The sequence below is a fragment of the Meriones unguiculatus genome, chromosome 4, assembly GCF_030254825.1.
Source record: "Meriones unguiculatus strain TT.TT164.6M chromosome 4, Bangor_MerUng_6.1, whole genome shotgun sequence".
Classification (NCBI taxonomy): Eukaryota; Metazoa; Chordata; class Mammalia; order Rodentia; family Muridae; genus Meriones; species Meriones unguiculatus.
The window spans coordinates 78,077,458-78,100,497 of record NC_083352.1 but is presented as its reverse complement, the minus strand read 5'-3'; the positions used below and the strand labels follow the sequence as shown (position 1 = coordinate 78,100,497).

At 49.5% G+C, this 23,040-nt stretch overlaps 1 protein-coding gene across 2 annotated transcripts in view; it reads right to left on the bottom strand.

Annotated features, from left to right (window-relative positions):
- Positions 1-3,116: 3,116 nt before the first annotated feature.
- Rcc1l (RCC1 like) overlaps positions 3,117-23,040 on the bottom strand; it is a 30,142-nt gene continuing 10,218 nt past the window's right edge. Inside the window, exons 6-11 of one of the 2 annotated variants that reach the window (XM_021646680.2) lie at positions 22,287-22,371; positions 20,883-21,064; positions 16,085-16,172; positions 14,169-14,342; positions 11,989-12,074; positions 3,117-4,044 (exon numbers count right to left, since the gene is read on the bottom strand). In XM_021646680.2, the coding sequence (XP_021502355.1) occupies positions 3,967-4,044; positions 11,989-12,074; positions 14,169-14,342; positions 16,085-16,172; positions 20,883-21,064; positions 22,287-22,371 (693 nt within the window). In that variant the 3' untranslated portion in view covers positions 3,117-3,966. The remainder of the gene's footprint in view (positions 4,045-11,988; positions 12,075-14,168; positions 14,343-16,084; positions 16,173-20,882; positions 21,065-22,286; positions 22,372-23,040) is intronic. The other variant, XM_021646679.2, reaches the window with a different exon arrangement.

Sequence of the window (23,040 nt, the reverse complement as noted above, 5' to 3'; positions counted from 1 at the left end):
GAGATGAGAACACGGAAGAGACCAAGGCAGAATCTTCAGTGACCTGCTCCCTTCTATCAGGCACCTGTCACCTTTCCCCACCTCCCTGTAATGCCATCAAAGGGTGAATCAGTCCATCCAGTCATAGACCCACTGACTAGGTCAAAGCCTTCATGATCTAAATGCTTCTGTACACAGCATCCTAGACACAGCCAGGAATGTGTTTGCAAACCTAGACATCTCTCAGTCCAGTCCGACCCCACCCCCACCCCCATGTGTGGCCTAGGACCATCTAGAACTCCTGAGATCTGATGCCCTCTTTTGGCCTCTGTAGGTATTGCACACATGTGCTCATACATGCAAGCAGACAGAATTCTCATACACATAAAATCTTAATTTTTTCAATTAACATGGGGCTAGAAAGATATTTTAATGGTTAAAGAGCCCTTGCTTTGGGGCTGGAGAGATGTCTCAGAGGTTAAGAACACTTGCTGTTCTTCCAAAGGTGCTGAGTTCAATTCCCAGCAACCACATGGTGGTTCACAACCATCTATAGTAAGATCTGGTATGCAGGCAGAATGTTATATAAATAATGAATAAGTCTTAAACAAACAAACAAAGGAAAACTTTCTCTTTTTGCAGCTGAGACAGGTTCAGCTCCTAGCACTTAATGGTGTCTCACAGCTTGCTATAACTATGGTTCCAGGAGATCTTACGCCACCTTCTGGCTTCAGTGGCCATTACGCACAGATGGTGCATGGACATACGTACATGCAAAACACATATACACATAAAAATAGATCTTTAAGACAAAGGATGACAAGAGGACACCTAGGAAGAGGTGGTGACTCGCTTCACCCTGCTGGCTTCGCATGCTTGTGAAAGCAGTACAGAGCTCATACACAGAGCCTTCGCTGGAGCCGAATGAGCAGCTGAGATGTGGCCAAGGATGACCTTGAGCTTCTGATCCTCCTGCCTCCATACCACTGCCGGAGTCCCTGGGAGTTACTGAGTTGAGCCACATTCTGTTTATGAAGTGCTACGAATCAGACCCAGGGCCCTGGGTTTGGGCTTCGTGGCTGCTAACCAAGGGCTCTACCAGAGCTACATTCCCAGCCCCCCTTTTTTTCTAAAGACTTTTTAAATTAAGAACATTTTTACTCCTATGCATATGGTGATGGGAGGATGCTTTTGGAAGCCTGAAGAGGGGGACAGATCCCCTTGTGGACAAGTGGACAGATCCACTTGTGAGCCACCATGTGAGGGCTGGGAATTGAACCTGGGTTCTCTGGAAGAGCAGCCACAGCGCTTACTAAGCCATCTCTCCAGCTTCCCTGGAGCTGGAGTTCCAGACATGAGTAAACTCCCTGCTGTAGGAACTGAACACAGGTCCTCTGAAAGAGCAGTAACTGTTTTTAACTATTAAGCACTCTCTCCAGGTCCTCAGCCCTTCTTCTAGTTCGTCACAGCAAACTTCCCTGCTGTAAGCCTAAGACTAGCCCTTTCAGAGTCAGGGTCAGCATCACCTGGGTGAGGGGCCCTGTAGCTGCCAAAACAGCCATTCTCTCCAACACCAGCCAACCGGTTCCTGTGACTGCCTACTTGTTGACCCCTCACCTTTACCCCACCCCCAACCTTCCAACACATATCATTTCCTCTGTCCATTTTAGGGTTGAATTTGAAATGTCCCCCACAGGCTTGTGTACTGAATGTATAGATGGTCCACAGCAGATGGCACTGTTCTGGGACACCAGAATTTCTTTTTTTATTATTATTATTATTTTTATTTATATGAGTGTTCTATCTGCATTTACACCTGCCAGAAGAGGGAATCAGTTCACATTATAGATGGTTGTGAGCCACCATGTGGTTGCTGGGAATTGAACTCATGACCTTTGGAAGAGCAGACAGTGCTCTTAACCACTGAGCCATCTCGCCAGCCCCCAGAATTTCTTAAGTAGGTGTGGCCTGGAAAACAGACGCTGGTCGCTGCTGGTGTCCTTTCCCTGTGGAACTGCAGCCCCGAACTCCTGCTGCACTTCCTGAATTGCCACCATGTGAGAGGCATCTACCTCAAGCGCCTGTCACCATGAACTCTGCCATGCCTTCCCCGCCATACCGGGACTGGAGCCCTCTGAAAGCACACAGTAAGCCCTTCCTCTTTCAAGCTGTCAGGTATCTTGGGCAAAACTTCGCTTTCCTCCACCGCCCACACAAGCAGCCACCACACTCTGTTGTATTTTCTTTCTTGTCCATTTTCATCACCAAGGATAAGCTACAGGAAGCAGGGATTCTCCTACCCACGTGACCCGAAGTGAAGGGGCTCACAAGTCCCTGGCAGAGTGAACCAGTAACAGGAGTGGGGTGGAGCAGGTAGTGTGGGAGATCATAATTAGTGACTCAGGTGCGAGCTATCTTCCCAGCCAAAGAATATCTGTTCAGAAAAGTCTTTCAAAGAGCTAGGGAGATGACTCAGGGGGTAAAGGGTTGTATCTGAGAAGACGACCACCTGAGTTCAATCCCAGAGCAAAAAGGCAAGAGCCAGGCCTGGCGGTGCACACCTGTGATCCCAGCACGCTGGGAGGCAGGGGAATCTCTGTGAATTTGAGGCCAGCCTGGTCTACAAAGTGAGTCCAGGACAGTCAAGGGCTACACAGGGAAACCCTGTCTTGAAAAAATAAAAATAAAAAACATTTTAAAAAGGTCAACACAGTGTCATGTGCCTGTAATCCTGCCTGGCACGAGGACCCCTAGCCAGCATACCCTTCCAGGCTGGAAGAGAGCCTGTGTCCAAACATAAGGTAGAGCTTGGGTGTGCTGAAGCACATATTTAGTCCCAGCATTCTAGAAGCAAAGGCAAGTAGACCTCTGTGAGTTCAAAGCCAGCCTGGTCTACAAAGTGATACCCCCTCTCACTAAGATGATGGACTGCACCTGAGGAACAATGACACTTTTTATACTGTCTTGTGTCTTCCACATAAATGCCTGTGTGTGCTCGTGTGCGCGCACACACACACAACACACACACACAGAGAACATGTCCCAAGTGGGACTGCCTTCTAAAATGTTTTCCACTGGCTTTTATTTGCTTCTTTTATGGTCTCAAAATTATCGAGTAAAACTTTACAAGACCTTCATTCTTTAAAAAAGCAGAAAATAGACTTTATTCCAAAAAACCTTTTCAAACACTGTTCTGAAAGCAAAAGACAAACTTTCTTAAAAACAAATATTTTTCCCAGTTCCTGAGGCTTTCTACTCCAAGGCTGGCCCTCCAGCCAAGATTCCACAGCCCTAAGCCCACAAACATTTGGCCTGCAGCTTCTTTCTTCAGGGGCTTCAGGACTGTTAAACCAGGCAGTGAGGAGGTTCCAAAGCTGGGGTACTGCAGACTCCTGGGAGAAGGCTGGTTCACAGCAGCCGCTACAGGAAGAGTCTCAAGCCAAGGCCTTCTGGGCTCCTGGACTGTCTTTGTGGGGTGGCAGCTGATCAGAGAAGCCCTTGCTGAAGTCAGCTGGCTCTCTTGCTGAGCTAGGGCCAGCGAGAGACCCAAGTGTGTGTTGTTGTGACAAGGGATGGAGAGTTCTTCTGAGCGCCTTGCCATGTCTCCAAGCTCTTAACATCAAATGTGTCATGAAGAGTGAACTTCCCCTAATAATAGAGTCTAGTCCCCAGGTGCCACCATGTATTACCTGGAAAGAGAACTGGCCTGGCCAGCCAAGGTCCTCAGGAGCATGCCAAGCCGGTGGTAGCCATCCTGTGCTCAGTTCAGAAGGCAAGAGGCTCGGCCAGGGAAGGGCCCTGTCCACACACTGCCTAGTGTAAAGTCCCCACTGAGGACACAGACGCTGCATCCTGCTCCACAAAGGCCCTGGCTCTCTCCAATACCCTCAGAAGCTCTGCTGGTGTCCACACCCTGCCTCTGCCAAGCTGCTGCTGTCAGTATAGCTCGGAGGCTGGGGCCAGACTGAGATGAGCCTGGGAAGAGATTCAGATGAATGACTTGGCCAGGGTCACCATGTGATCCACACCACACGCCATGTCCACTGGCTCTCCGGGCATCGTCACCTGGAAAACAAGCCCCAGGACACAGTGAGAGGAAGGACAGGCACGCTTTGCAGCTCTGCAGGGAGGTGGAAGTGGGCAGGGAAGACTCATGTAGCCCAGGCTAGCCTTTAACTCCCTCTGTACTGAGGCTGACCATGAACTTCTGATCCTCCTGCCTCTACCTCCCAAGTGGTAGGTTCACCGTCTAGTTTATGTGGTACTGGGATAGGCCCCAGACAGTATGCCCACTCTAATTCACAGCTCACTAGTGTCAGGAAAGGCTGCCCTTCCTCTTTGCCCATCAGTGGCATCAGCTCTAGTAGCCATCCTAGGCAGGTAGCCCAGGGGAAGGACACAGATGCTCCTGGTACCACTGTCTGTGAGCAAGCTTCCAGATTCCCTGCCTGGAGCTGAGTGTTCCATGACCTTCCCTGGGGTGGGGGCCACCGAGTACTTCCTTAGAGCTCGAGGAAAGCTTTTTCCCGGTTAGTCTAGTGTGGAACAGGACACAGGCTGGATCCTCTATGTCCCCACCATGGCCATGAAAGAGGCAGTTTCCAAAGGCTTTAGGGCCTCCCCACAGGCCTAGCCATGCTGCTTGGCTGAGCCAATCTTTCTCCCAGGAAGACCTAGCCCTCAGTACAGGAGAATGGCAGCCTCCAGAGGACACTCACTGCTGAGCGCTTTCCCTGCCATGGACACCCCAGACTATCCCAGGTATACTCAAGCCTCAGAGCTGCACCTAGTACCTTTGGCTCTTTAAATATTACACTACGTGTGTGTGTGTGTGTGTGTGTGTGTGTGTGTGTATGTGTATGTATGCGCGCGTGCGTGTGTGCGTGTATACACACACATCCATGGTGCACTTGAGGTTGGAGGACAGCTGTCAGGAGTTGGCTCCCCCTCCACTTTATGGATACTGGGTAGTAAACTCAGGGTGACAGGTGACAAGTGCCTCCGCCCAGGGGGCCTCACAGGTTCTAAAGTTGTTTTTAATTTTACTTTTCTTTCTCATTTTGTTGTGTATGTGGTATATGTGTGCAAATTGTGAATGGTGTGTGTAATGTAATATGTATAATATATATGGAATGAAGTGTGTGGTGCGTATGGAATGTATTGCATAGGTATGTGTAGGAGTTTTATGTCAACTTGACACAAACTAGAGTCATCAGAGAGGAGGAGGCCTCAATGGAGAGAATGCTTCCATAATATCAGGCTGTAGAAAAGCCTGTAGGGCGTTTTCCTAACTAGTGATTGACAGGGGAGGCCCAGCCCATTGTGGGTGGTGCGTCCCTGGGCTGGCGGTCCTGGCTTCTACAAGTCAGCAGGCTGAGCAAGCCATGAGAAGGAAGCCTTAAGCAGCACCCCTCCAAGGCCTCAGCATCAGCTCCTGCCTCCGCCCTGACTTCCTTCAGTGATGAAGTAACATGAACATTGAAGCCCAATCAACCCTTTCCTCCACAGGCTGCTTTGCTCATGTGTTTTATGACAGCAATAGTGAGCCTAGCACAGTGTGTGAAATGTGGTATGCATGGTGTGTGTGTGTGGTATATATGTGTATAATGTGGTATGTGTATGCCTGTGTAATATATCTGAGGGTAAAGTATGTGTGATGTGTCTGTGTAAATGTGGTGTGTGTGTATGTGTGTGTGGATTCGGTGTGCATGGTGTATGTACAGTGGTGTATGTGTGGGATGTATGTGGTTACTGGGGATATGTGTAGTGTGCACATGTCTATGGTATGTGGGGGATCGTAGTATATGTACTATGTGTATGTGTGTGTGGTATGTATGTGTGTTATGTGGTGTGTATGTGGAATGTAGTATGCAGTCTGTATGCTATGTGCTGTGCAATGTGTGTGTTGAGTGTGGTGTGTGTGGGAAGCGTGACTGACGTCAGGAGTCTCCCTCTAGCACCCTCCACCTTCCTCTGAGACAGGGCCTCTCACTGGATCTAGAGGTTGTGATTTTAAGCTGGGCCAGCTAGCCTACACGCATCAGAGAGCTGGCTGCTCGAGCTCCTGTGGGGCACTGAGTTACAGACCACACTGTCTCCACTCCTGCAGGCGCTGGGCTACAGACTGCACCTTTACGTGGATGCTGGGGCTCCACAGCCATGCTTACACTGCAAGCACTTTACCCACTGAGCCACCTCCCCCACCCCTTAGCTTGGCCGCTTGTTTCAGAGAACAGGATTTCACTATACAGCCTTGTCTGGCCACTTGCTTTGTAAACTGGGCTGGCCTTGAACTTACAGTCAGCTTGCCCCTGCTTTCTGAGTGTTGGCATTAAAGGTGTCACCACATACTGCATCATTTTAGCTTTTCACACAGGGTCTCAACACAGCATGGACTGGCCTGACCCTTGTGGTATTCTCCTGCCTCTGCTCCCCGAGAGCTGGGTACACAGCACTCTGCCTACTCTCTCTTTTTCTCAGGGTCACTATTATCATGAACAAGCAATGCTATGCTATAAACTAACACTCAGTGGAAAACCATGACCACAGCTGGGGATGTAGGCCACTGGATAGAGCACTTGCCTGGCAGGCATGGGGCCCAGGTTCAATCTCTAGCCCCTATAAATTAGGCATGGCGAGTCACCCCTCTCATCCTGGCACTCCGGAGGTGGAAGCAAAAGGACCAATGAGTCTGAGACTAGCATGGGTACCTGACTCCCTGTCAAATAAACAAATAGCCAAATAGCCAGGTGGTGAGAACCTTTAACTGAGAGATCCAACTGCCTCTGCCTCCAAGTACAGGGATTAAAGTGTGTGCCACTACCGCCCATAACCCCATCTCCCTATACCTTGTTCTCCACTGAGAACTACCTAAATCAAATCTTGTGCCTTCACAGGCTCTCAGTGCCAGCCCTGGGCCTCCCTAGGCACAGCCTGCATGACCTGGCCTTCAGACCAGCTGTGGATGCAGGATCAGCTGGCCAGATCCCTATTCAACCGCCCTCCCATGCTGGCAGCGGCAGGCAGAGAAGCCGAGTGCCTGGGCAGTTTCCTGAGTTGAGGACTGGAACGAATGCCTGCAACAGGTGGCCTGACCTGAAAGCACCAGTGTGCTGACTGAGGGGCCTCATCTCCATCCGGGGCTGCTGGTGAAAACAAACCAAGGCAGGAGCCACGCCACAGTCTCCCTGCCTCCCCAAACAAGAACGCCTTGGCAAAAGCTGCCACACAGATCACTGAGCAAACAGAAATGGGCCCCAGGCGACAGGGGCAGCAGAGCTGCAGATGGTGCCCCAGGCTGGCCCCCAAACAGCAGTGTCCGGCTGCCCCATGGTGACCTAGGCAGGTGGGCTCTTAGCAACCTCCCAGGAGATCATCTGTTTGCCTTCTCTGGCTGCCCTGGTGCTCTGCAGCCAGCCCAGTGCCCTGAAGCACACAAGTAATGTTCCCCCAGATGCTTTGGCCACGACAGCCCAATGCACGAGCAGTTCACTGGCCTCTTACTGATGGCCAGGACCTGTGGCCAGCAAGGACCTTTGGGAACAGGGGTGGCGTGTCTCTCAGGTCTCTGCCATGACTCCACAGCAAGCCTATCCCTGGTCATGTGGGGATTTTGGTCTCTGGGTCTCAGGTAGCCTAAGCTGACCTCAAGCACCCTATGTATCTGAGGATGACCTTGACCTTCTGATCCTCCTGCCTCCACCTATTGCTCCCAAGTCCTGGAATTACAGATGTGCCCCACCACATCCAGTTTATATGGTGCTAAGGATTGAACCCAGAGCTTCTTTCATTCTACTGAGACAGAGAATGAATGGTTCTCACTACATAGCCCAGGCTGACCTGAATCCCCCTGCCTCAGCCTTCCTAGTGGCTAGGATTGCAGATGTGCACTGCCGTGCAAATCAAGAGAAAAGGTGATCTGCATGTGAATCTTGCGTCACCGATGACTTATATGTGTGACCTTATGGGATCTGCCTCAGGCCTCAGAGCTCACACTGTGAAAAAAGAATTATGGTATGAGAACCCCACCCCACCCCACCCTGTGGCTGCGGTTTGGGATCTCAAGTATGCTCTGAAGGTCCATGTGTTGAAAGCTTGGTGGGAAATGGCAGGGGGAGGGCCTCCTGAGAGGAAGAGAGGCCCCAGGGATGTATTAGACTTTCCACTGCTCAGATGAAACACAAGCAACTTGGGGAAGAAAGGGTTCACTTGGCTCATGCTTCCCAGGTCGCAGTCCATCACTGAGGGAAATAAGGCTGGAACCTGGACTCAGAAGCTTATGCAGAGGCTGTGGAAGATACTGCTTGCTGGCTTGTGCCTCATGGCTTGTTCATCCTTCTGTGTACCCAGGACCACCAGCCCAGGTGTAGCATCACCCACAGTGGGCTGGGTCCTCCCACATCAGTCACTAATTTAAACAATGCCCTAGAGGTTGCCAACACTATCTTATGGAGGCAGCGTCTCAATCGAGGTTCTCTCTGGTGAGTCTAGCCTTGTCAAGTTAAAAAAATAAAAATAAAACCCAAAATAAAACAAAAAATACAACAAAAACAACCTATCCAGCATAGGGACCGTGCCTTTGAAGGTAACGATGGGACCTTAACTCCTTTCTATTCCTCTAATCTTCAGCTTTGATGAGGTGAGCTGCTTTAAGGTCACATGTCCTGGCTATGTCCTGCCAGAGGCTCTAAGCAATAGGATCAGCTGACCCCAGCAAAAATTCTAAAACCAGGAACCAAATTAAACATGGTCTCTGTTTAAGTATTTTGTTACAAGAATGAAAATTAATGAACCCGTCAAACCCTCCTCTTCATCCAGTCAAAAGGTGGTCCGGGACAATGTAGTTGCCCGGCAGGAGCCCTCGGGTCTCAGCAAAGGTGTGAGGGGGTAGACGATGGGGTGCTGCCAACACAGTAGTCACAAGGGCAGACAGGCTCATTCCTCAAGAGGAAAGGGTATCAGGAAGCCACGGCCAGCAGAGTACCATTCCTCTGGCTGCATGAGTCAGAGCAAGAGGGTGCAAGCTGAGAATAGAGGCCTCAGGCTCCAGCTGCCTAGACATGGACTCTTACCCAGCAGGTATGCCAGGTCACCTCAGCAGGTAACCGGCTGTGACAGTTGATTTTCACTGTTACCGTAACAGGCTCTAGAATCACCCAGGAGACACACCTCTGGGCATGTCTGTAAGGGAGTCCCTAAGTTGGTTTCTTTGAAATGAGAAGACTCACCCTCAGTATGCACAGCACCATCTCATGGCTGGGTCCTAGACTTAATAAAAAGGAGAGAGTGAGCTGAGCACCAGCATCCATCTCTCTCCTCCTGACTGTGGGTTCCATGTGACCAGCTGCCTCATGCTCTTGCCTCCATGCCTTCTCTGCCATGACAGACTGTGTACCCTCAAACTGTGAGCCACAATAAACCATTCCTCCCTTTAAGCTGCTTTTGTCAAAGTAACAAGAAGCTAAGAGCCAGGTGTGGTAGTGCACCCTTTAATCCCAGCATTTGGGAGGCAGAGGCAGGTGGATCTCTGTGAGTTCCAGGCCAACCTGGTCTACAGAGCAAGTCCAGGACAGCCAGGACTACACAGAGAAACCCTGTCTTGAAGGAAAAAAAGAAAGAAAGAAAGAAAGAAAGAAACTAATTCACCTACACTCATAGGTAAGTGACAGGCCTGCAAGGCACTTGTTGAGACACGGCTACTCCCACTGTCTTCCAAGCCCACACTCACAAAGAAAAGAGAAGCAGGAGGAAGAAGGGGGGAGTGTGTTGTGACGTGGTTGCTGGCTCCTGCCATTAGCTCTCCTGGTGACATCTGCAGCCTGGGGAGGCATACAGGCAAGACCACTGTGGGAGCAATCCATACGTAATACTTTTCTCTAAAAGAAGTCACCAAACAGGGGCAATGCTGCACATGCCTTTAATCAGAGCATTTGAGAGGCAGAGGCAGTTGGATCTCTGTGAGTTTGAGATCAGCCTGATCTACAGAGTGAGTTCTAGGCCAGCCAGGGCTACATAGGAAGACCGTGTCTCAAATAAATAAGTGTCCACTTTCAATTTAGACTCCTCCAGCCTCCATATACAGCCAAATGAGTGCAAGAGATGCAGAGGACGGGATTAGCAAGATGCCAGGGTTGGCAGGGGACTTGCTGCTTGGCCTGCTTAGCTGAGTTCAATTCCTAGAACCCACATAAAGATTAAAGGAGAGAACCAATGACAAAAAGTTGTCCTCTCACCTCCAAAAATGTAGCATGGTACACATGTGCGCTGTCCAAGACACCCACACATGATAAATAAAGAGATCCATATGAGCTAGGCAGAGGCAGCAGATCTCTGTGAGTTTGAGGCCAGCCTGGTCTTCAGAGTGAGTTCCAGGACAGCAAAGGCTACACAGAGAAACCTGGTGTCTAGGGAAGAGAGATCCACAAGAAAGCCCAGCCCAGCAAAGGGTCAGGGAAGCAGTGGGTCTTTGGCAGGTGGATCTTTATTCAAATAATATGTATGTTTTGAATTTTTACAAGTGATTTTAAGAAATGGTCTGGGGATGTAGCTCCATTGGTAGAGTGCTTGCCTAGCACACATGAAGCCCTGGGTTTGATTTCTAGCACTATACAGAGCAAGCAGATGTGGTGATGCATGTCAGAAGTTGTGCCCAGGGAGAGAGACACAAAGGTGCATCAGAAAGCAAGCACCAGGCCAGGCACCACCAGGCACTACCAGAGCGGTAGGCACTTCTCAGTGCTCTGAGGCCTCCACTGGTGGGATGTTTGGGTTTTTCGGTTTGGTTTGGTTTTTGGGTTTTCGAGACAGGGTTTCTCTGTGTAGCCTTGGCTGTCCTGGACTCACTTTGTAGACTAGGCTGGCCTCGAACTCACAGAGATTCTTCTGTCTCTGCCTCCTGAGTGCTGGGATTACAGCCAGGCAGATTTCTGAGAGTTTAAAATGATCTTGGTCAACACAGGAAGTTCCATGCCAGCCGGTGCCACACAGCGAGACCTCAGATAAAGAGCCTCCATTTTGGCAGGCAGTCCTCCAGCTTCCACTAACTACAGCGACCACAGCCAGAGAGCAAAGGCCTTTGTTTCTGTTTGTCAATTGTTAAGGTGTTGAGGATCTTATTTATGTCTTTGTGTCTGTGTGTGTGTGTGTGTATGTGTCTTAGAGGACATAAGTCACGTAAGTGCAGTAACTGCAAACATGGAAGGAGTAGGCTCCCCAAGACCTGGAGTTACAGACAAGTGGGAGCCATCTGATGTAGACGCTGGAACCACGCCAGGTCCTCAAGCGCCCTTACGCACTGAGCCATCTCTTTTTTTTTTTTTTTTTTGGTTTTTTGAGACAGGGTTTCTCTGTGTAGCCCTGACTGTCCTGGAACTCACTCTGTAGACCAGGCTGGCCTTGAACTCAGAGATCCACCTGCCTCTGCCTCCTGAGTGCTGGAATTAAAGGTGTGTCCCACCACCCACTGGCTATCTCTCTTTTCTGAAGGGTGATCTTTTCATGTCATGTTTCCTAACCCAGCTCTTTAAGCTCTTCTGAAAAGAACTTAGCTATTCCATGTAGCCCAAGCTGGCCTCAAACTTGCCATGTAGCTAAGGATGACCTTGAACTTGTGACTCTTCTGCTTGCACAAGTCTAGTGCTAGGATTGAAGGTAAGGGCCACCCCCCTAAGTTGATACGGTGCTGGAGATAGAGTCCATGCATGCTCTGCAACTGCTCTACTTACTGAGCCACATCTGTGGCTCACCTTCTTACAGGGCCTGGGGTGCTGAGCAGGCCACTCCCTCCAACTCTGCCTGTGGCAGTTAGCTGGGCACACTGACTGCACAGAGCAGAAAGGCTGATGCTACAGCAGCTCTTGCCCATCACCTCCACTCAAGCCTCCCTGGAGCCCTTCCCAGACCATGGCATGCAGCGAACAGGAAGTCCTGGGTGCTAGCCCATAATTGGTTTTGCCACAGCCAGCCCATCCCTTGGCACATCTTCCACAACCCACCCCTGCGTGGTCTTACCCTCCATGGGAAGTACTGGTCTTCCAGGTGTCCGATCCCCAAGCACCCTCGGATGTTCTTGCCCCACACGAACAGCTCCCCCTTGTCTACAAGGAAAGGAAGACAGGGCTTGGCTGGAGCTACACAGGAGCAGGCCATCCAGAGGACAGCCTTCCAGAGCCAGCAGTGAGCAGCCAACTGCTCAACTCAGCCTCTGATGTGTGTCTCGGAGAAAGGCACCTTCCAGAATGTCCCACATCCCAGACCAGGACCTCAGCCAGCCAGCCCAGGGGAGACAAGGCTTTCTGCAGAACAAGGGCTAGGATCCCTGTGCACGGCCCAGTCTGTTCACCCTCACGATCTGCTACCACCCACAGCTCCATCTAACCCAGCTCTGCCCTTCTGCACTGACAAGTGGGGCAGGGCAACCAGCTCTATTTGGATTTCATTGTGTGAGCGTGTTCTGTGAGGAGGCACAGAGCAACTGCGTTCCTAACTGCATCGGGTCTATGTCTGTGTGCGGGGCATTGGGAACAGGACAGCAACTGAACAAACAAAAGCAACTTCCTGACCTCAAGAACTTGACCTAGTAGAAGAGCCAGAAATGAACAAGTGACCAAACTAATAAATACAATGATTACACCCTGGAGAAAGTACTTTGCTGCTGAGCCATGTCCCTCAATGGCAAAGTCTAGATAAGTTACTCCTCCATGCATGTCCCTAGCCTTTCACTGGGGGATTCTGGGCAGGTGCTCTATCTCTGGGCTACACCGCCAGCACCTCACTGGAGGATTCTAGGCAGGTGCTCTATCAGGTTAAAAATGATTCTTCCCCCTGAATAAGTACTTGCCTGGGGAGTCTGGCTAGGGAGGAAGCTAACCTCAGAGTGGAAACAACCCACTTCTTGAGTGTAATGAAGAGAGCATATCCATAAAACCCACTGGGCATATAACAACTTGATACTTCCCCCCATCACTGGGGGATTCTAGGCAGGTGCTCTACTTCTGAGCCACACTCCCAGCCCCTCACTGGGAGATTCCAGGCAGTATAACCTTGAACTTTTGATCCTCCTGCCTCTGAATCCCAAGACCTGGGATGACAGGTCATCATGCCACCATGTGTGGCCTTTGTGTAATGGGTTGAAAGAAGGCCCTACCACTGAGCCACACCCTCAACCCCTCACTGGGAGATTCTAGGTCAGTGTTCTACTTTTGAGTTAAATCTTGAGTCCAAAAATGAAAAGACTTTTTTTGTTGTTGCTTTAGAGAGATACCATTATAAATTCACAAGTGGGAGCTTAAGAGAGTGAAAAGGAGCCATGAGATTTGAGTTAAGCGTGGAGGTCAGTTACATGGCAGATTAAAAATACCAAAAAGGGCAAACTTAAGCTCTGGTGAGAAGAAAAAGTTACACCTTTCACTCAAGACTTTTGACTGGCAAGGAAGCGGCAGACTGCCTGGGGATCACTATGGTGGCATGCACACATAACTCTGCTGTCCAGGGACTACAGAACAGCCACCTGAACTGAGGCAAGGTGGTGGTACATGAAGAAGTCCAGATGCTTGTGGAGTAACTTGCTATTTCATGGCTCTCCAACCCACCCAGCTTTCACGGGCCTCCAGCCAGCCACCTCTGTGGTCATCCCACCCCAGCACCTTGTAGAGTCTGAGCTTTACTGCTGTAAGGTGGCCCACTTGCCACCCCGCACACTCACCCATACATGGCCCACAGCTCTCCTGGTTTTCACTAGCATACTACTGGACCTTTCTGCCCACCTCGCCCCAACAGATGCCTCCTGTGAGATCACATGACAGCATAAGCCTAACCACACCATAAACCCCAAAATGCCAGCATGAAAAGAAGATGTGTGCTGTATGATACAAATTGGATTACCTCTGCCATGGCCTCCCTCTTTACTTATCCCATGAACACATAAATCTATTGGATAGATGAATGGATGGATAGATGGATGGATGGACAGAAAGGAGAGGGAGGGAAGAAAGGATAGAGAGTGGATGAATAGAAGGATGAACAGGAATGGAGAGATACGGATAGATGGTCGAATGGAGAGAAGGATAGACAAAAAGGTGAGTGGATGAATGGTTGGCTAGGAATGACCGTAGTCTGATGACAGAAGCGGAGGTCTGTCCCGGTTTGAGAAGGAACAGATTCAGGCAGGGCTGCCCCACAGGCTAACTTACTAGTGAGTGCAGCAAAGTGACTAAGCCCACATCGGATCTGGGAAACCCGGACTTCAGGGTTGAACTCCGTCAAGCCAAAGAGCGTAGGTGGAATCATTTCTGGAAGAGCTGTTTCCAAGAGATTTGGTCCTTTCCCAAGAATTCCATAGCCCCAGACGAAAATGTGTCCTTCTTCTGTTTTACAAAAAAAAAAAAAAAACAGGAGTTGTAAGTCAGACAGAGCAGAGCCCTCCCTTGCCATGAAAACTACAGGGGATGAGGTGGGGGGCTCAGTTGGTAGAATGCATGCCTAGGATTTGGGAAGCCCTTGGTTCTGTCTCCAGACTGCATAAGTCAGGCATGGAGGAAGAATGCCTAGACTCAGGAGGTGGAGTCAGGAAGATCATCTTGGTATACCTGAGACCCACTGTACTGCCAGGTTGAAAATGATTCTCCCAGCCAGGAGCAGTGCTGCATGCCTGTAACCCCAGCACTTGGAGAGGCAGAGGCAGGTGGATCTCTGTTAGTTCGAAGCCAGCCTGGTCTACAAAATGAGTCCAGGAGGGCCAAGGCTACACAGAGAAACCCTGTCTCAAAAAAAAAATAATTAAAATTAAAAAGAGAGAGAGAGAGAAATTATTCTCTCCCTTACTAAGTACTTGCCTGGGGAGTTTGGCTAGGGAGGAAGCCAATCTCAAAGCAGAAACAACCCACTTCTTGAAAGTAATGGGGATAGGGTATCCATAAAACCCACTAGTCATACTATAAAACTTGACAATTTCCCAAGTGTCAAGACCATACCAGACACAAGCCATTCTGGCTGGATTCTTAAAACTCTTAGAAATGAGCTGGGTGGTAGTGGCTTACACCTTTCAGCCAGCATTCAGAAGGCAGAGGCAGGTAGATCTCTGTGTGTTCGAGGCCAGCCTGGTCTACAAATCGGGTCTAGGACAGCCAGGACTACACACAGAAACCTGTCTCAAAAAAAGAAAGAAAGGAAGGAAGGAAACAAAATTTAAAAAAAAAAATGCTTTTTAACTTGCTTTTTGGGGAGTACAAGTATTGGGGGAGTTTGTTTTGGGGCTTGTTTTGTTTTTATTAAGATTTATTTTATGTGTATGAGTCTTCTGCTCAGATGTTTATCTGTGCACCACATGGGTGCTTGATGCCTGAAGAAGTGAGAGCATATCAAATTTCCTACTATGTGGAAATCTGCTGTGGGTGATGGGAACAGAGCCAGGGTCCTCTGCAAGAACAAATACTCTTACCCACTGAACCATTCCTCCAGCACCAGGTGTTTTGTTTTAAGACACAGTCTTGCTATGTATTCCAGGCTAGCCTAGAATATATACTCCTCTACCTCAGCCTCTTGAATACTGAGAATCAGAGGCCTGCACCACAACACCCAGCTTTCTTTTCTTCCCTTTTCCTCTCTCCCTTCCTTCCTTTCTTCTCTGCTCATCACCCTTCCCCCATCCCTTTCTTCCTTCTTTCTTTTTTGGCATAGAGCTAAGGAGAGTATCTGGCTCTTCGTGCATAGGAACTTTACCACTGAGCTACTCTGTAGCCCTGGCCATAACTAGTGCAGTACTGCTGCTAGGGGTGGCACTCAGAGACAGAGCAGGATTTTCACACATGAGACCCTGGGCATGTGACTCAGGGGTCAAGCATCTGCTGAGAATCCCCCCCAGTAAGCAAAGGGACTGGGTCTGACCCCCAGCTCCAGCTGTGGCTGTCTATACACCTACGTCATGAGCTACTAACCTATTGGGAATCTCACCTTTACCCTGCGATCACTGAATTAATATAACAGCAGTTCCCACAGCCACCCTCTTCAGGCTGCCATCTACAGTCTATAAATCTAAAGTACACAAACTGTCCCCTTCCCTCTCTATCTGCCCAGTACTTCCCAAAGAGCTGTCAAGAGTGGCTCTCACCATTCAATATAGCACAGCCTGTGCCACCACAAGCCACCTGCTTCACTTTGCCTACTTCAGAGAAAGGCAGGCACCGGGGGACATTAACCTGTACCAAAGAAAAGGATGACACAGTTAGACTCCTTGGCTAGTGTCCCGGATCACTTACTAAGCCCACAAAGGTCTCCCCAGCATCTCTTACTCACAAAGCTTCCTAACCAAGGGCTTGGGACACAGAAGGGAACCAGAGCAGCCAAGTTCCCACTCTTCTGGGGGGCAGATGTCAATCAGACTCAGCTCCTTGCTACCAAAGTGTGGAGGGGATTTCCAGGAGTCCCTAAGAGGCTGACCTGGCAGTGAGAGGGGTACAACATCACTTCCAGAGCTCTCAAGGTTAAGTAGGGGTAGCTAGGCAAGGGAAGAAGGGAACATCCTTCAGTAGGAAGAGATGTACAATGGAAAAAGGGAAGATTCCAGCACAGGAGGCAGAGGCAAGTGGATCTCTAGGAGTCCCAGGGTAACCAGGGTTATGAACTAAAGTCATATATTTTGAAGACGGAGAGGGTGGGGGAGAGAGAATGATATAAGCATGATGACGAACACCTTTAGGGCCTGCATTCAGGATGCAGAGGCAAGCTTATCTCTGTGAATTCAAGGCCAGTGTAGTTTACATAACAAGTTCCAGACCCATTAGAGCTACATAGTGAGACCCTGTCTCAAAAGAAAAAAAAGAAAAACTGGTTTTTAAGAGTGTCTTCTCTCTTTCCAGTACCCACATCTGGTAGCTCATAACTGCCTGCAACTCTAGCTCCAGGGAATCCGACACTCTTCCAGCCTGTGGGCACCTACACTCACATGCACAGACCCACAAACACACAACACATACACACAAATCTGAAAACAAAACAAACTAGTAGGGAAGCAAGGTCACCCAAGACACTGTAAATCACTGTATGGATATGGTCCTTGGTACGTATGAATCTGAAACGGCCCCAGAGGCTCATGTGTTATACTGTTTGTTTTTTGTTATGTGTTTGTTTGTTTTGAAACAGGGTCTCTCTATAGAGCTCTGGTTGTTCTGGAATTCACGATGTAGACCAAACTGGTCTTGACCTCACAGAGATCCCCTCTGCCTCGCAAATGCTGCGATTAAAAGCGTGCACAGCTTCATCCCTGGCTCAGCTTGTATTCCGAAACTTATTCCCCAGCTTGTGGTGTGTTGAAACACAGTCCAAGAATGGAGTCTTGTGAGAAAATGCCAAGAAAAAAAGATAAGAGCCTTGTGACCTCAGTTTCTTCAAAACACAGAATTGTTCTTGGACTGTGCTTTTGTGCTCCTCCCGGGTAAAGCGGATAGGGCTGAATTTGCTTCAGCTATTGTTACTGCCCAGGAGGAAAAACCATTTTTGCCACGTGCATTTGTCTTGTGATTGTATACTTTACTTGGTGACTCTTCGTAACCCTTGGAGTCTGTGTCTGATGCTCTGAATAAAGTTGGCTGTTGCATGACTTTAATCCCACTCATTTACTGGCTGCATTCTCCCGAGTCAACTACAGCGGTAAGCAGTGGTGCTACGTTGAAGGCCAGAAACTTTTAGAAAGTGGAAGCTGGCTGGGAGAAGCAGGGGCTTGCCTTTGAAGGTTGGTTACAGCCTGACCCCTGACTCCATAGCTCTGAGTGTGGCAGCTCGTACCTGTATCCCACTACGCTGTTGGCTGAGTCAGGAGGACTGCCCTGAGTTCTCACCCAGCCTGAGCTCTAGTGTGAGAGTAAGCCAAGCCCCTCTCCGACAGCTCATTATTGTCAGAGAGGGGCTTGACTTATCAGACACGTAGGTAGGTAGGTAGGTAGGTAGGTAGATACATACATACATACATAAATACACCTGGTGAGATAGCTCAGCAGATAAACCTGTTTGCTGCCAAGCTTCACTAACTGAGTTCAATCCCAAGAACCAGCAAGGTACAAGGAGAAAACTAACTACTATAAGCTGTCCTCTGACCACACACACACACACACACACACACACACACACTAAACAAACAAGTGTAAAAAAGTTAAAATAAGTGGGGTGTGAGGATGTACACTTTTGATCTCGGCATTCAGGAGGCAGAGGCAGTCAGGCCAGCCTGATCTGCACTGCAGAATCTACAACAGCCAGGATCTTACACAGTGAGAGATCCTGCCTCAAAACAAAACAATAAGAAATGAGAATTGTGCTGGCCACTCCCACAGTGGCTCCAAGAAATCTAGGCCTCCTGTGTCCACTCCCATGTGTGAGCTTGGGCTAACCCTGGCAACTTGGTCCCTCTGAGGAAAATTCAAGAAGTGAGGGCCCCCTTGATTCCAAAGTCAGATGATCCACCACTGGGTTCTTGCTGGCCTTCTCTGCCCCCTCACCTGTTGGTCTAATGGAAGCAGATACCACGCCATGCACACCCCTCTGCTCCAGGATGGAGTGCCATATGGCAAGAAACCAAGCCCGCACCGCCAACAGCTAGCAAATGGCCAACTCCCAGGGAGGCAGCCCGGCCTCCGTCCAACATCCTGACAACCACCAGCAGCATAGGCCGGGAGGCAGCTCCTTTCCAGCGAAAGCCCTTGATGACTGCAGCTTAGCAGCCTCAGGGCCAAGACACTTGTTTAGGCCCTGACCCACCATTACATGAGAAATGCATGTTACATGGGAATGCACCTTCATGGTACAGCACCTGCCCAGTGTACCTGAGGTCCTGGGTACCATCCCCAGTACCACAAAAACAAAAACAGGCCAGGGCAGAGAAACAGTGTGGGAGATATATGGCAGTGCTGGCCACTAGCATGTGCATTTTGGGTGACAGAGATGTTCTGGGAGCTTGACAGTAATGAGCTGTCGGAGAGGGGCTTGGCTTATCTAGTTTTTTGTTTTGTTTTGTTTTGTTTTTGAGATAGAGTCTCTGTGTAGCCCTGGCTGTTCTGGAACTCGTTCTGTAGACCAGGCTGGCCTCGAATTCAGAGATCTGCCTGCCTCTGCCTCCCAAGTGCTGAGATGAGCCACCACAACCAGGCTATGTTTTGTTCTTATTAATTTCTTTATCTATGTATTGTATACATATGTGCATGCACACATGACACATGTACAGAGCACAATGGAGGTCACACCTTGTGAGAGTCAGATCTCTCTCTTCCCTGAAGGGCAAACTCAGGCTGTTAGGCTTGGTGGCTAGTGCCTCTACCTGCTGAGCCAAGCTGCCAGCCTGCAACCTCTATGAGTGAACCAAACCTACTAAACTGCACACACTTCATACTGGTGAATAACACTGTGTAAATTATACTTTCATTATTAAAAACTTGCCATTAACAAGTAATATCAATGATGAATGGAAAGATATTAGTATGGACCAAAGAGATGGCCCAACTGGTAAAGTGTTTGCTATGTAAGTATGAGGACCTGAGTTCTATCCCATCCAAAACACACACACACACACACACACACACACACACACACACACACACACACAAGCTGGGTGTGAGGGTATGGGTGTGCTCCTATAGCCTAGCACTGGGGAGGCAGAGACAGGTGGACCCCAGGAACTGGCTGGTCAGCCAACCTAGCCAAATGAGTGAGGCCCCAGGGCCAGTGAGGAGACCTTATCTCAACAAATCAGGTAGATGGCTCCTGAGGTTGACCTCTGGGCTACACACATACATACATGCATACATACAACACACGAAAAAAAAAATGTTAGTCATGAAACAATCTCTACTTTTTGTTTATGTTCAAAATAGTCCTAAATAAAATGCTAAAGCTGACTGGGCACAGCGACACACACTTGTGACCCCAGGATGGGGAGCCTGACTCTGAACCAAAGGCTAGCCTCAGTTACAGCACTGTGTTTAGAATCCACATGCTCTGGAGTCTACATTTTTCTTTTGGCTCACTGAGCCAGGGTCTCATGTAACTCAGGCAGGCCTCAAACTCACTATGTAGCCGAGATTGCTCTGACTCCTTATTCTCCTGCCCTCCATCTCTTGAGTACTAGGATCACAGGTAAGCCCCCCCACACCCAGCTTGTTGGCTGTTTCACTGTGTGGCCCAAGCTAACTTCCAACCTGTCACCAAGCCTGGCTACACAGATGCTACACTGAGGCAGAGGCACTCTATGACATGGTGGGCACATGCGTACACTACCTTATACGGGGGGGTGGGGTGGGGGGGGGAGGACAGACATAGTGCACTGTCTCAGCTGGATGTGGTGGCACTTGCCTTGTGATGGCAGCACTCATAAGGCAGAGGCAAGAGGAGTGCTTACAAGCTGAGACCAGCCACAACTGAATGGCAAAACCCTGTCTTGGAACACACACATACTCACTGGGGAGGTGGCTAGGTGGTTAAAGTGCTTGCCTGCAGGCATGAGAACTGGACACTGGATCCCCAGAACCTATGTAAATACCAGGTAGACTGCCTATGCCTCCAGCCTCTGAAGGCCAACATAGGGGATACCCAGAACGAGCTGGCCAGCAAGACAATCTATATTGACAAGCTCTGGGTTTGATTAAGAGTCCCTGCCTCGGTCAATATGATGGATGAATAGTCAGGGATGGTGTCCAACATTAACCACAGGCCTCCAGATGCACATGTATACACACACAAATCATGCACAGTACACATAAACACACACACACAAAAAAAAAAATTGAAAAGCACACAAAAATAAAACAACACTGTCTTAAACCAGGGCTAGTCACAGTGGCATTCTTTGGGGCTCTAAGGAGACAGAGCAGGAGCAATGAGACAGCAGGCTACACCTGAAACACCCCTCTACACTGGCTACACACCTGTGTGGAGTCGGTGATCGAAGCCAGCTGCAGGTACTCAGAATTTCCCCAGCCAAAGACACCTCCATCGGCAGACACAGCCAAGCAGTTATCACCATAGGTCGTGACCTGGACAACCGTCACCCCTTCAAGGTCTCCACCCAGCTTGGTGGGTGTGCTGGTGATGTTGTAGTGACCCAGGCCTGGCACAGTAGGAAGCAGTGGCATTAACTCATAGTCACTGGAGACTTAGGGAAGAACAAGCACAAGGGTAGCCCTTTGCCCCAGAGAGGACAGACAAAGGCGCCTGGCATGGGCTGGAGAGATGGCTCAGACATTAAGACCACGGGCTGCTCTTCCTATTGTATCCGTCAAACACCTGGCATGGTTTAAAACCCTAGGAATTTTTAGATCTAAATCAAGTTGAAGAACTTAAGACATAGAATCCTGACTCCCAGGACAGCCTGGGCTATCCTGTAGTTCGGGGACAGCCTTAGAAACAGACCCGTGTGGTGGTGCACACCTTTATTCCCAGGATGCAGAAGGCTATGTGAACTCAAGGTCAGCCTGTTCTACATAAAGAGTTCCAGGACAGCCAGAACTAAATAGAAAGACCCTGTGTCAAAAAGAAGGAAAAAAGGAAGAGAGGGAAGGAAGAAGGAGAGAGAGCAGATCCTCATACAAAACCTTATAAAGTCAAGTTAGAAAATTTTGGGAGATGAAATACAATAAGGCTTCAGAGTCTGCATGATTATAAGCAATTGCTGTCTTTCTTCTTTTTGCTGTCTTTTGGGTTGCAGGGCTAGAAATGGAGCTGACTCTGAGCTACATCCCAGCCCTAGAGGAAGCAGTTTAACACTCTGCTGGACTTGCTAGGAGATAAGGAAGCCAGGCACAGTGGCATGCACCTGTAGGCACATGGACCCAGCAGGCTAAGGGAAGAGGCCACCCAGACAAGGAGTTAGAGGCCACCCAGACAGCACAAGACCTTATTGGGCAGCTGGCCAAAGTACAGACTCCTGGGTAAACTGGTATCTCAGAGCAGCAGAAGCCCTTGGCAACAGGCCTTCAAGAGGAATGCTCTCTAATTCAGGTCCTGAAGGTTCCCACAAATTAAACTCAATGAAACACAAGTTCGTAAACAAGTCACTAAGCCCCCAAGGGGAGAGAGTACTAGCAGGAGTCAACAGCCTGCTCCTCCAGACTCTTGTCGCTGGGAAATGAGGCCCAAAGCTCTGCCACTGACAGCAGTGCTCAGGAACCTCTGACACCTTCTTGGTTCGTTTCTATGGAAACCAGCAGCAAAAAGAACAGGAAAGGATGCAGAAGATGGCATTCCCCAGACAACTCAAATCTAGACCATGAACCCTACAGCCCACAAAAGCTGCAGAGGCCACCGGCCAAGAGGGGCCAACAAGGACCTACCGGTCTGTCCATCGGCACCCCATCCACAAGAATAGACTTCACCTTTGTCTGTGAGGAACAGGCTGTGGTCCTGACCACAGACAACCTGGCAGACACAGAGAGACGGTGCAGTTAGAGCCTAGGCAGCCAGGCCCATGCAGAGGGCATTGGATCAGGTGGGCCTACCCCAATTCACCTTCACAGCTGACTCTCTCTGATGCCATGCAGCCTACCTTGTCCACATCCTAAGAAGCAAATCCAACAGTTCTTCCCTCCTCCACTCCAATGCTGAGGTCCCATCTGGGTGCCCCTCCACTCTGTTACCTCACTCAGCCTCTTCACTTTCCCTGCTGGAGTCTGCTATCTCGTCCCTCTTCATGCTTCCCTTGAAGGCACTGTCCACCTGGAGGCTTTCCTGCAGTCCCATACCCCATCACTGCCTGTCTACAGGACAATAGGATAGCATACTTCTTTTTCTAACTCACAGGACAGGTGCAGGAACAGTCACGACGCCCTAGCACAAATAGAACCACCCAAGGTCACACAGCAAGTTAAGTGGAGGAGCAGAGACTTGAACTCATATTCATGGGACTATGAAGCCAGTTCAAGAACTCCACTCTGTTGTGACCTTACTGCTAGTCCTGCTACATGCGTGCCCTTCACTTCCAACCCTGCTCTTACACTCTAGCATCAGTTCTGGTCTCTGGTAAGTTCATTTCTACTAATCTCATCAGCCAGTATGTTAGCTAGGTTTAGGTCAATTTGACACAAGCTA